We start from the raw sequence: 14,278 nt of genomic DNA, 5'->3' as shown, positions 1-14,278 counted from the left end.
TTGGGCAGGGGTCCCAGGGCCCCACTCCTGGACCCCTGGACTGACCCCCACCCCATCTTGTGCTTAGCAGATTCTTCCCCTGGTGGCCATGGGACCCAGGTCAATGTCACCTGCATCGTGAACGTCTGTAGCAGCTCTGACCACAGCTCACAGTGCTCCTCCCAAGCCAGCTCCACGATGGGGGACACGGATTCCAGCCCCTCGGAGTCCCCGAAGGACGAGCAGGTCCCCTTCTCCAAGGAGGAATGTACCTTTCGGTCACAGCTGGAGACGCCAGAGACCCTGCTGGGGAGCACCGAAGAGAAGCCCCTGCCCCTTGGAGTGCCCGATGCTGGGATGAAGCCCAGTTAACCAGGCTGGTGTGAGCTGTGTCGTAGCCAAGGTGGGCTGAGCCCTGGCAGGATGACCCTGTGAAGGGGCCCTGGTCCTTTCAGGCCCCCACCACTAGGACTCTGAGGCTCTTTCTGGGCCAAGTTCCTTTACTGCCCTCCACAGCCGCAGCCTCCCTCTGACCTGCAGGCCGAGAGCCGAGGCAGCGAGTTGTGGAAAGCCTCTGCTGCCACTGTGTGTCCCTCTCAGAAGGCTGGCTGGGCATGGACGTTCGGGCCATGCTGGGGCAAGTCCCTGACTCTCTGTGACCTGCCCCGCCCAGCTGGACCTGTGAGCCTGGTTTTTTGTTTGTTTGTTTGTTTCTCCCCCTGGGCTCTGACCCAGCTCTGGCTTCCAGAAAACCCCAGCATCCTTTTCTGCAGAGGGGCTTTCTGGAGAGGAGGGATGCTGCCTGAGTCACCCATGAAGAGAGGACAGTGCTTCAGCCTGAGGCTGAGACTGCGGGACGGTCCCAGGGCTCTGTGCAGGGAGGAGGTGGCAGCCCTGTAGGGAACGAGGTCCTTCAGGTTAGCTCAGGAGGCTTGGAAAGCATCACCTCAGGCCGGGTGCAGTGGCTCACGCCTATGATCCCAGCACTTTGGGAGGCTGAGGCGGGTGGATCACCTGAGGTTAGGAGTTCGAGACCAGCCTGGCCAACATGGTAAAACCCCATCTCTACTAAAAATACAGAAATTAGCCAGGCATGGCGGCGGGCACCTATTGTCCCAGCTACTCAGAAGCCTGAGGCTGGAAAATTGTTTGAACCCGGGAGGCGGAGGTTGCAGGGAGCCGAGATCACGCCACTGCACTCCAGCCTGGGCGACAGAGCGAGAGTCTGTCTCAAAAGAAAAAAAAAAAGCACGGTCTCCAAATGCTAACTTGTCCTTTTGTACCATGGTGTGAAAGTCAGATGCCCAGAGGGCCCAGGCAGGCCACCATATTCAGTGCTGTGGCCTGGGCAAGATAACACACTTCTAACTGGAAATCTGCCAATTTTTTAAAAGAGTAAGTACCACTCAGGCCAACAAGCCAACGACAAAGCCAAACTCTGCCAGCCACATCCAACCCCCCACCTGCCATTTGCACCCTCCACCTTCACTCCGGTGTGCCTGCAGCCCCGCCCCTCCTTCCTTGCTGTCTGGTGTGATGTCCTAGGCCACACCGTCTCCTTTCAGGGAATTTCAGGAACTAGAGATGACTGAGTCCTCGTAGCCATCTCTCTCCTCCTACCTCAGCCTAGACCCTCCTCCCCCCTCCAGAGGGGTGGGTTCCTCTTCCCCACTCCCCGCCTTCAATTCCCGGGCCCGAAACGGGTTGCCCCGCCACTTTGGTACATGGCCAGTGTGATCCCAAGTGCCAGTCTTGTGTCTGCGTCTATGCTGCGTGTCGTGGGTGTGTGTAGCCAAGGTCGGTAAGTTGAATGGCCTGCCTTGAAGCCGCTGAAGCTGGGATTCCTCCCCGTTAGAGTCAGCCTTCCCCCTCCCCTCCCCCAAACATGCCCAGGGCCCTGCAGAGGGGAAACCAGTGTAGCCTTGCCCGGATTCTGGGAGGAAGCAGGTTGAGGGGCTCCTGGAAAGGCTCAGTCTCAGGAGCATGGGGATAAAGGAGAAGGCATGAAATTATCTAGCAGAGCAGGGGCAGGTGATAAATTGTTGATAAATTCCACTGGACTTGAGCTTGGCAGCTGAACTATTGGACGGTGGGGGAGCCCAGCCATTACCATGGAGACAAGAAGGGTTTTCCACCCTGGAATCAAGATGTCAGACTGGCTGGCTGCAGTGACATGCACCTGTACTCAGGAGGCTGAGGGGAGGATCACTGGAGCCCAGTAGTTTGAGGCTGCAGCGAGCTATGATCGCGCCACTACACTCCAGCCTGAGCAACAGAGTGAGACCCTGTCTCTTAAAGAAAAAAAAGTCAGACTGCTGGGGCTGGCCAGGTTTCTGCCCACATTGGACCCACACGAGGACGTGATGGAGCGCACCTGCCCCCTGGTGGACAGTCCTGGGAGAACCTCAGGCTTCCTTGGCATCACAGGGCAGAGCCGGGAAGCGATGAATTTGGAGACTCTGTGGAGCCTTGGTTCCCTTGCGTGTGTTGATCCCGAGACAATGAAAGTTTGCACTGTATGCTGGACAGCATTCCTGCTTATCAATAAACCTGTTTGTTTTACACGTCGACCCCTGGCTCTGCCTGGGGTCTGGGCTTGGGTTTGTCCATGCTCCTGCTTGTCTGCCACCCCTGTGTAAGGGGAGATGGCGTCACGGTCCCTGGGGTCTGGCTGGCCCCTGTTGTGACTGGACCACAGAGGGACCCCTGTTACAGCCGCCCCCTCAAGCCTGTGAACAATGAGAGAACTTCTTGCTCAGGACCACACAGCTGGCTGGGTTCCAAGTGTGCCCTGGTCTCATGCCCTCATCCCCCAGGTCTCCTGGGCCTGCTCTCAGGACCGGGATGGGGTCTCTGCAGATCCCTAGCAGCCTAGGCAGCCAGGCTCTGCCCTCCTGGGGACCCCACTTGGGGAGAGTGGGTGCCCCTGGGATGCTCAGACCAGTACAGGGCTTCGGGGGCCCAGAGGACATCCCTGGGCCCAGGTAGGAGGTTAGAACAGGGTTCTGGAGATGACCTCTGACCTCCTCCTGAGGGATGAGCAGCAGTTTTCCAGAACAAAGGATTGCAGGGAACTGTTAGGCAAAAGGAGTTCTGAGTTTAAAGGCCTTAGCCTGGCCAGCATGGTGAAACCCCATCTCTACTAAAAATACAAAAAAATTAGCCGGGCATGACGGTATGCACCTATAATCCCAGCTAGTCAGGAGGCCGAGGCACGAGAATCGCTTGAATTGAGGAGACAGAGGTTGCAGTGAGCTGAGATCGGGCCACTGCACTCCAGCCTGGGTGACAGAGTGAGAGTCCGTCTCTAGATAAAATAATAAATAAATAAGTAATAAATAAATAAAATTAATTAATTAAAAGAAAGCCTTGGAGGGAAAAGAGACCTTGGCCTGTGTATTGGTTCCACTGACCACCTGGGTCACCATCGTCACTCCAGCTCCTGTGACTCCCTCAGTGGGACCATTTTCATTCTTGGTGATTGTAGGATCTGTGATTGACGGAACACCCCGCCTCCTGGCTTCTCGCCCTCCTCTCCTCCCTGGTCCTGTCCTCCAGCCTGTCTCAGTCACTCAACCCTTGACCAAGGCTCCCCACACTTATTCCATAAAGAGCCAGGGAGCAAAGTTATTTTACTTTTTTGAGACAAGGTCTCACTCTGTTGCCCAAGCTGAAACGTGATCGTGGCTCACTGCAGCCCTGACCTCCAGTCGCAGCCTCTTGAGTAGCTGGGACTACAGGCATGGACCACTATTTCCAGCTAAATTTTAAATTTTTTTATTTTTATTTTTTGGGTTTCCCTGTGTTGCCCAGGCTGGTCTCGAACTCCTGGGCTCAAGTGTTCCACCGGCCTTGGCCTCCTAAAGTGCTGGGATTACAGGTGTGAGCCATTGCGCCTGACCAGAATAAATATTTTACACTTGGCAGGCCTTACAGTTTCTGCAACAACCACTCAACTGTGCTGTTGTAGTGTGAAAACAGCTGTGCACAGGACATAAAAGAATGGGCAGGAGGCAGATGTGGCCTTCGGGATGTACCCACACCAGTGCCTTAGACCCTGGCATTACTGATAACTGCACGTTAATCTCAATTTCAAGCATCCCACTTTCCCCCACCCCTACTTCCTCCTATCTGTCTCCGTCAGGGGCACCTGCAGCTGTTGGTTACGTTTTCTCCCTTGTGCACACCCACGACACTTTCTCCCGGTTTGTTGTTCTCTCTCTGGTTGAACCCAGCTGTCTGTTTGTGCCACACCTGCGCGTCTGCACCTGGATGGGGCAGGATGATGGCATTCCACCATGCTGGCTGGTCGCATTTTCATTTCATGATCATTGGACTTGGCTGGGCACAGTGGCTTATGCCTGTAATCCCAGCACTTTGGGAGGCTGAGATGGGCAGATTGCTTGAGCTCAGGAGTTCAAGACCAGCCTGGGGCAACATGGTGAAACCTCATCTCCACAAAAAAATTCAGAAACTAGCTGGGTGCGGTGGCATGTACCTGGAATCCCAGCTACCCATGAGGTTAAAGTGGGAGGATTGCTTGAGCCCAGGAGGTGGAGGTTGCTGTGAGTTGAGATCTTGCCACTGCACACCGGCCTGGGGGACGGAAAAAAAGAATAAATTCTATGGGGGTCCTTGGTGATGCCCAGCAGTGACAACAGGTCCCCTCCCCGATATATTAGTTCATGTTGCTGCTATAACAAACCACACAAACTCAGTGGCTTAAAACAATACAATTTCATTCTCCTATAGCTCTGGGAGTCAGAAGTGTAAAAGCAAGGTGTTGCCAGGCCTGCTAGGCTCAGATGGGGAATTTGTTTTTGGAGGCTTTAGGGGAGAATCTGGTTCCTTGCCTTCAGCTTCCAGCGGCACGTGTATTCCTTGACTTATGGCCCCTTCGTCCATCTTCAGAGATAGCAGCGGAATCTCTTCAGAAGTCAGATCTCCCTTTGCCTCCCAATTGTAGGGACACCTGTAATTACAACGGACCACCCAGAAAATCCAGGACACTCTCCTCGTCTTAGCATCTTGGCCAGGTTTCAGGAATGCAGACATCAATGTCTTTGCAGGGGCAAAGACAACCATTGGTTATGCAGCCTACCAGCTCCTATTCACTCAGTCTCCCACTCTTTCTATTTATCTTTTAATTTTATTTATTTATTTTTTGAGATGGATTCTCGCTCTGTCACCCAGGCTGGAGTGCAGTGGTGCGATCTCGGCTCACTGCTAGCTCCACCTCCCGGGTTCAAGCGATTCTCCTGCCTCAGCCTCCCGAGTAGCTGGGATTATAGGCGCCGCTACCACGCCCAGCTAATTTTTGTATTTTTAGTAGAGACGGGGTTTCGCCATGTTGGCCAGGCTGGTCTTAAACTCCTGACAGGTGATGCACCCACCTCGGCCTCCCAAAGTGCTGGGATTACAGCCGTGAGCCACTGCGCCCCGCCTGTTTTATCTTTTAAATAAAAGGATTAATTGAGGTTTTTGTTTGAGACTGAGTACTACTCTGTGACCCAGGCTGGAGGGCAGTAGCGCAATCACAGCTCAATGCAGCCTGAAACTCCTGGGCTCAAGTGATGCTCCCGCCTTGGCTTCCCAAAGTGCTGGGATTATAGGGATAAGCCACCACGCCTTACCCCACTCTTCTAGATGGACTATTTCATGTGTTCTCCTTTATCCCCAAGCCTCTGTCCTCACCCCACCCTTACCTTCAGTTGGTTACCTTGCTGTCTATTTCACTGAGAAAATAAAACAAACACAAGAGAACGCTGCACGCTTGCCCCACCACATCTCCCCTCTCACCCTGCGTCTGTGCCCACAACCCTGGCCTTTGCCGTGACTGGGTCTGAGGACAGGTCCTCCTCTGCACGGGATCTTAGCATCTCTCCTGGCTCAAGGACATTGCTTCAGCGAGTCTCCTGTCTCTTTCCTTCAGCATCAGTTTCTCTGGCTCCTGGATCTTTCCTGTTTGCGTATAGACACACTGAGGCTCCTCCCATTTGTGAAACAACCTCGCCCCCATTAGGACGACTACTATCAAAAACCCAGAAATTAGTAAGTGTTGGTGAAAATGTGGAGAGATGGAAAACCTTGTGTGTCACTGAGGAGAGTGCACGGTGGTCCAACTGCTGTGGGATACAGTGTGACAGCGACTCAAAACATGGAACATAGAATTATCATCTGATCCAGCAACTCCACTTCTGGGTGTGTACCCTAAAGAATTGAAAACAGAGTCTCAAACAGATATTTGTACAGCAGTGCTCCCTGTTCATAATAGCCAAAAGGTGGAAACAACCTAGGTGTCCAAAAGGTGGAATGGATAAACAAAATGTGATCTACAGGCTGAGTGCAGTGGCTCACACCTGTAATCCCAGCACTTTGCGGGGCCGAGGCGGGTGGATCACCTGAGGTCAGCAGTTCGAGACCAGCCCGGCCAACATGGTGAAACCCCGTCTCTACTAAAAATACAAAAATGAGCCTGGTGTGGTGACACACGCCTGTAGTCCCAGCTACTCAGGAAGCTGAGACAGGAGAATCGCTTGAACCCAGGAGGCGGAGGTTGCAGTGAGCCGAGGTCTTGCCACTGCACTCCAGCCTGGGTGACAGAGCGAGACTTCATCTCAAAAAAAAAAAAAAAAAAAAAAAAAAAGTGGTGTACAACGGAATATTCAACCTTAAAAAGGAAGGAAATTCTGACACGTGCTGCAACATGGATGTTCCTTGAGGAAAAGGATCCCTTGTCCCTTATACTAAGTGAAATAAGCCAGTCACAAAAGGACAAATTCTGTATGTTTCCCGTACATGAGGTACCTGGAGTAGTAGGGTTCATAGAGATGGAAAGTAGGATGTTGGTCGCCAGAAGCTGGGAGAAGAGGGAATGGGGAGTCAGTGTTTAATGGGTGCAGAGTTTCAGTTTTTTGAAATGAAGAGCTCTAGGCCAGGCATGATGGCTCACGCCTGTAATCCCAGAACTTTGGGAAGCCGAGGTGGGTGGATTGCTTGAGTTCAGGAGTTCGAGACCATCCTGGGCAACATAGTGAGACTCCGTTTCTATGAAAATGAGCTGGGCATGGTGGCATGCGCCTTTGGTCCCAACTACTCAGGAGGCTGAGGCGGGAAGATTGCGTGAGCCCAGGAAGTCGAGGCTGCAGTGAGCCATGACCTGTGCCACTGCACTCCAGCCTGGGTGACAGAGTGAGACCCTAAAAAAAAAAAAAAAAAAAAAAGAGAGTTCTGCAGATGGATGGTACTGATGGTTGCACAACAATATGAAATTACTTAATGCCACTGAACTATACACTTAATAATGGTTAAGATGAGAACTTTTAAACAAAAACCAAAAAGAGCAACAACTACAAAAAGATGATAAAATTTTGTGGGAGGCCAAGGCGGGTGATCACCTGGGGTCAGGAGTTCGAGACCAGCCTGGCCAACATGGCGAAACCCCATCTCTACTAAAAATACAAAAATTAGCCGGGTGTGGTGGCAGGCACCTGTAATCCCAGCTACTCGGTAGGCTGAGGCAGGAGAATTGTTTGAACCTGGGAGGCAGAGGTTGCAGTGAGCCGAGATTGCACCATTGCACTCTAGCCTGGGAGAGAAGAGTGAAACTCCATCTCAAAAAAAAAAAAAAAAAAAATTTGTTATGTGTATTTCACCACAATTAACAACAGAAACCTTGCTCACAATTCTTCTTCCAGGCGCTGTCAGATTTCTCAGCTACTCTTACAGCAAAAACACCTGGAGAACAGCATATTCAGGTCACCAATTTGTCTTCTCTCATTTTCTCACGTGCCCGCCACTTGTGCCCCTACTCTACTCAACCTGTCTTTTGACCAGGTCTCTATGAAACTCCATACGGCTAAATTCAATGATCAGCTTCAGTCCCTATCTCACTTCTCCTACAGGCAGGCGGTATTTGACCCGAGTGATCAATCTCCGCTCCTCGGAAGTCTTTCCTTGCCTGGCTGTCAGGAGCCCACACCCCTTGACTCTCCTGCCATCTCAGGGACCCCTTCTGTCTTCCTGCCTGGTTCCTCATCATCTCATCAACGTCTGACTGATGAGGGGGCCCAGGGCTCAGTCCTTGCACCTCTTCTCCCTCTCCAACTCCCTCGTTGCGGATTCCATCCAGCTTTAAATACCTTAAATATAGCCTGATACCTCCTGATGCTTGAAGGAACAAGTATGTATTGTGCTCTAGTTGCGGGGATTCAGTGGCTGCTAAAATGAAGCTTACATAGTGGGTAGGAAGAAAGAAACATAATATCAGACAGGGATGAAGAAAATGAAGCTGGACACAGGGGACCAAGGGATGGAAGTACCCTTTTGGATCAGGGAGGGGACCGGGAGAGGTAACCTGGGAGCAGAGGCCTGAGGGAGCCAGGGATCAGCCAAGCCTGCCCTTGACCTGGGACAGTAGCAGGAAATGAGGCTGAGGAGTGGCCAGTTCCAAAGGATGGCCACTGTCCTGCTAAGGCAGACAACGGGACAAAGGACTTGCTGAAGAGGTTTCACCGGTGGGGGGATATGGCCAGATTTGTCTTTTGGAATGATGTCACCAGGTGCTGGGGAGAGAGGAGGTTGGAAAGTGCAGTTGTGGGGATTGCTTACCAGGAGGTGGGGGGCTCCTTCTGAAGCTCCCTTGCCTTGGCTACATTGGGGGGATAGCTGGAGAGAGATGGATTAGAAGCGGAGAGACCGGCAATGTGCTAGTTAGTCTCCATCCACCCCTCTGGTTCCCCTCTCTGCCCTGCTTTGTGCCCTGGGAGGCTGCCTCCTGCACACACATTCCTGGACCCCTTTCCCTGAGGCTCCCAGCAGGGTTTGGCCATGGGACAGCACTAACAGTGATACAGAATGGCCAGGCTCCCGGCTAAACCCCACCCTTAAGCCTGGAACTGCTGCCCTAAGTGAAGACAGCTGACCCTTTTTTCTGCCCAAATGTTGCCTTTTTGGCCTGCCATGCCCCTATCCTGTGCCCATAAAAAGACTTCAGCTGGCAGAGTGACACAAACGGCTGACTGGCAGAGATAACAAGCACCTGAGCAGAGAAGCAACTGAGCGTCAGAGACTACGGATAGACGTGATTAACTTCAGGTGGCGTGGCTTCAGGGAAGGATCACCTTCTTCCTGCATCATCCCCTTTTCAGCTCCCCTTCCACTGAGAGCCCCTTTCACTGCTCAATAAAGTCTTCTGCATTCATCATCTTTCAATCCATCCGTGTGACCTGATTCTTCCTGGACGCCAGACAAGAATCTGCGTGCTGAGAAGGCAGGGACTTGGATGCTGCTGTGGGGCCTGCACAGAGCCTGCTCCTATCAGAAAGGAGTGACTGGCCAGTTCCGGCATTCATTCCCTCCGGTCCTCGCACTCACTTGCTTACATGCTTCCTCTCACGAGGAGTGGCCAGCGGCGGGCTGAGTGAAATGAGCCACTCCAGTTCCTGCCTGTGAAGGGGGCTAAGGGAACGATCCCATCTCATCAGGAGACTGGAGGATGGGAGGAAAGTGAGGCCAGGTGTGTATTCCCTCCTCCCCTTCCCCTTCTGGTAGATTCTCCCTGCCACCACCATTGTGGCCCCATAGCTTCCCGCTAGTGCCTCTCCTTGTGAGTTCTTCTAATGTTTGCCTCTCCTTGGCAAAAGTGTCTTCCTTCAAGTTGCCTGTGCCCTGTGTTTCCTGCACAGAGGCCATTGCAGCCCCAGTAGCTCTGGTGTTCACTCATGGCGCCATTGCTGGGGATGTTCTCGTCTACTGAACATCCACTCTGCAGAGGCTGGGGCTGCACTGAGCTTGAGTCCGCATCTATATATACAATGGGGATAGTAACAGCACCAACCTGGTTGGGATGTTAATGTATGAAACATGAGCTGAGCCGGTGTGTGGATCATAGAAACTGGAATAAACCCCCTTCGAGAGCAGGGAATTGACTCGGTGCTGGGGGAGGGGGGCAGCTTTGGCTCCTTCCTCTCATAGGCATTGGACATCGGCTGGTGCTGAGCCTGAGGGACCAGATCCAGCGCTGCTGTTTCCCAGAGCTCACCGCCTATCTGGAGACAGAGGAGGCACCAGATGATTCTGTTTGGGGGGGTCCATTTGGAGCAACCAAGGGCAGCCACCTGCCTGATATGGTAACCAGTCAGCATGGGCCAGGCTGGCATCTCCTCTTGCCCATTTCTTTACTTTAATCAGGACAGAACATGTGGTTTGGCTGAGCTAGGACCAGCCTGGGTAGAGAAGGAATGTCTTTTTGAGTTCTCTTTATTTGTTCTCATTCATTCGTTATCATTATAGATGAACAAGCACAGAACCCAAAATTGTGGGTCCAGCCCAGCGTGGTGGCTCAAGCCTGTGATCCCAGCACGGTGGGAGGATTGCTTGAGCCCGGGAAGTCGAGGCTGCAGTGAACCGTGATCGAGTCACTGTACTCCAGCCTGGGTGGCAGAGTGAGACCCTGTCTTAAAAAAAAAAAAAAAGTCGTAGGTCCTTGAAGCCTACCTGCCCAGGTGTGAATCCTGGATGCGACACTTCCTGTTGCTGTGACCTCAGTCAAGTGAATGAATGTCTCTGATGTCTCTGGGCCTCACGTGCCTTATCTGTAAAATGGGATTAAAATAGTACCTCCCTCAGATTGTGGGATTACATGAGTTACTGCCTGAAATGCTTAGAACTGTGCCTGGCACATTGTCAGGGCTCCATACATGTTAATTGCTTTTTTTTTTATGTATAGGTGCTGAGAATGCTGTAGATAACAGCCCAGGCAAGGTCCCTGTCCACCTGGAGCTGACACGCTAGCAGGGACTATGTAAAGACAGACATGTAGGCTATGCCTGTAGTGGTAAGCGCTAAGAAAAATAAAGCAAAGTAAGGGGACAGATAGGGTTGCTGCCAGTTTGCAAGTTGGGTTGAGGAAGGCTTCTCTGAGGTGCTGCAGTTTAAGCAGACACCTTGGTGAGGGGAGGGCAGGGCAGCCATGGGACTATGGGGGGTGGGATGGGATATGGGGTTGGGAGAGAGTGGCGTGAAGCCATGGAAAGGACTTTGGCTTTTTTTTTTATTATTATTTTTTTTAGACAGTCTTGCTCTGTTGCCTAGGTTGGAGTGCAGTGGTGTGATCTTGGCTCACTGCAACCCGGGTTCAAGTGATTCTCCTGCCGCAGGCTCCCAAGCAGCTGGGATTACAGGTGTCTGCCATCATACCCGGCTAATTTTTGTATTTTTAGTAGAGACAGGGTTTTGCCATGTTGGCCAGGCTAGTCTTGAACTCCTGACTTCAGGTGATCCGCCTGCCTCAGCCTCCCAAAGTGCTGGGATTACAGGTGGGAGCCACCATGTCGGGCCGTTAGGTTTTATCTTCAGTGTGATGGGAGGGGCCCGACTGGGGAGTGTGGGAAGTTCCATAGCATTGTCTGAGCTAATGCTGAGAAAGCAGCCTGGGTATGGTGGCTCACACCTGTAATCCCAGCACTTTGGGAGGCCCAAGGTGGAAGGATGGCTTGAGGCCAGGAGCTTAATACCACCCTGGGCAACACAGGGAGACCTCGTCTCTACCAAAAAATTAGCTAGATTGCTTGAGCTGTGATGGTGCCACTGGACTCCAGCCTGGGTGACAGAGCGAGACCCTGTCCCCAAAAAACCCCAAAATACCACAGTTGGGAAAGCGAGGTTGCATCATTTCAGCTTGGTAACTGCCCTGCGAGATAGGCAAGGTACTCATTATCCCTGCTTTGCAGAGGAGGACGCAGGGCTGGCAGGGCTGGGTTTGACACTTATCTTAGGATTGTGTTGGACAGGCTGTTTACTGTGGGAAGTTCCTGATAAGCAGCTCCTTAGAATTTCACAAGAAAGTCAAGGAAGCCTGGATTTAAAGGGGTAGACGTCTTTCTGGGGAAACTAGCAGCACCCTGAAAGCTGGGAGGTTGGGCTGAGCAGCTGCTCTGGGTAAATCTAAAGGCTGGGAATCCTAAGAGTGACTGTGCCTTGGTTCCACCACTATTTTGCCATGTGAACTTTGAGCAGCCTCTGTCCCTCTCTGGAGCTCAGAATCGCCATCTGTAAGACGAGGGGGCTGGCCTCTGAGCTGTGGTCTATTCTTTGCCTTTTCTCTCTCTTTCTCTGCCTTTTTTTTTTTTTTTTTTTTTTTTTGAGGCAGAGTCTTGCTCTGTCACCCAGGCTGGAGTGCAGTGGTGCAATCTCAGCTCACTGCAACCTCTACTTCCCGGGTTCAAGTGGTTCTCCTGCTTCAGCCTCCGGAGTAGCTGGGACTACAGGCGCCAGTCACCATGCCTGGCTAATTTTTTGTATTTTTAGTAGAGACAGGGTTTCAACATGTTGGCCAGGATGGTCTCCATCTCCTGACCTCGTGATCCATCCACCTCAGTCTCCCAAAGTGCTGAGATTACAGGCATGAGCCACCGCGCCTGGCCACCTTTTCTCTTTTTTTCCACACGGGGTGATGGTACCATCTCTTCCTGGGCTGCTTGCACTTTCACAAGAGATTCTGGACCTGTGCTTCCAAATAGAGTAGCTACCAGGAACAGGTGCTTCTGAGTACTTGAAACATGGCTAGTTCAGGTTGAGATGTGTAACATACATCTCAATAAGAAATACCAAATATAGAAGACTTACTATGAAAAACTATATACAATATGTTCTTAGTAATTTTACACTGATTTACATGTTGAAATGGTCTTATTTTGGATATACTAGGTTAAATACAATATTAACTTCATTTTACCTGTTTCTTTTCACTCTGTGATTTGGCTACTAGAAAATTTTAAATTTATGCATATGGCTTGCATTCTATTTCTGTTGGACAGCACTGCCTTACAAAGTTAAAAGCCTTCAAGATCTAATTAAATTAATTCATAATTAAAATTGCAACTTCCTCACCTCTGGGATCTCCGTACCCCCCACGGGGCTCTTGTACTTATCACCTTCTCAAATACTATATAATTTACATATCTGTTATATTTATTTCTTACTGTCTACACCTCCTGCTAGAATATAAACTCTAGGATGGAAGAGCTTTATTTTGCTCAGTCATAGGATTAGAACAGTCCCAGGCAGCCAGGCTCGGTGGCCGGTGGCTCACTCCTATAATTCCAGCACTTTGGGAGGCTGAGACGGGTGGATTGTTGGAGCCCAGGGGTTCGAGACCAGCCTACAGAACATAGTGAGAGCCCCCCACCCATCTCTACAAAAAATCAAAAAATTAGCCAGGGCCGGGCACGGTGGCTCACGCCTATAATACCAGCATTTTGGGAGTCTGAGGTGGGTGGATCACTTGAAGCCAGGAGTTCACAACCAGCCTGGCCAACATGGCAAAACCCCGTCTCTACTAAAAATACAAAAATTAGCCAGGCATGGTGGTGCGTGCCTGTAGTCCCAGCTACTCGGGAGGCTGAGGCAGGAGAATCACTTGAACCTGGAGGCAGAGGTTGCAGTGAGCCGAGATTGCGCCACTGCGCTCCAGCCTGGGTGACAGAGTGAGTCTCAAAAAAAAAAAAAAATTAGTTGAGTGTGCACACCTGCGGTCTTAGCTACTTGGGAGGCTGAGATGGGAGGATCACTTGAGCTCAGAAGATTGAGGCTGCAGTGAGCCATGATTGTGCCACTGCACTCCAGTCTGGGCAACAGAGTGAGACCTGGTCCAGCCCTCTCACTGCAAAAGAACAGTGCCAGGCACATAGTAGGTGCTCAGTTGACAGTGAATGACTGGATGAATATAGGCAAAGAAGCATTCAGTTTTGTTTTGTTTTTTTGGGTGGACAGTAAGTAGGATATTTATTGGTGGGCATAATTTATTGGGGGCAGCACAGTGAAAGCCCTCATGAGTACAAGGCTTGCCACTTCTCCAGGGGCCATGACTGGGGATGGATTTGACCCCACAGCCATCTAGGCTGAGCTGTTTCTCAGCCACCACATCTTCAAATTCATCTGCATTGAACTTGGTAAAGCCCCACTTCTTTGAGATGTGGATCTTCTGGTGGCCAGGGAACTTGAACGTGGCCCTATGTAGGGCCCCAATCACATGCTCCTTGTTCTGCAGCTTGGTGTGGATGAACATGATGACTTGGCCAATGTGAACCCTGGCCACAGTGCCCTGGGGCTTTCCAAAGGCACCTTGCATGCCTGTCTGAAGCCTACACTGGGGACAATGCCAAGGTCAAAGACATTGGAAAGGGCTGTCTCCATAGTCCCTTAGAGCAAAAATCAGGCTGTCTACACAACAAAGGAAGCTGTTTGCAGCCATTACACATGGGGCCCTCAGCAGTTTCCAGATTGGCCAAATCTTCAA

At 51.4% G+C, this 14,278-nt stretch overlaps 1 protein-coding gene and 1 pseudogene across 3 annotated transcripts in view; one reads left to right on the top strand and one right to left on the bottom strand.

The window, feature by feature from the left end:
* Positions 1-2,541, top strand: part of TNFRSF1B (TNF receptor superfamily member 1B) — a 58,575-nt gene extending 56,034 nt beyond the window's left edge. For 2 of the 3 annotated variants that reach the window (XM_063715008.1, XM_063715006.1), the window contains exon 10: positions 68-2,541. In XM_063715008.1, the coding sequence (XP_063571078.1) occupies positions 68-351 (284 nt within the window). In that variant the 3' untranslated portion in view covers positions 352-2,541. The remainder of the gene's footprint in view (positions 1-67) is intronic. The other variant, XM_024235564.2, reaches the window with a different exon arrangement.
* Positions 2,542-14,163: 11,622 nt separating this feature from the next.
* Positions 14,164-14,278, bottom strand: LOC112131325 (small nucleolar RNA SNORA70; annotated as a pseudogene).

This window comes from Pongo abelii, chromosome 1 (assembly GCF_028885655.2).
Source record: "Pongo abelii isolate AG06213 chromosome 1, NHGRI_mPonAbe1-v2.0_pri, whole genome shotgun sequence".
Classification (NCBI taxonomy): Eukaryota; Metazoa; Chordata; class Mammalia; order Primates; family Hominidae; genus Pongo; species Pongo abelii.
Note: the sequence above shows the minus strand (reverse complement) of the source record. Positions and strands in the feature narration are given on the sequence as shown.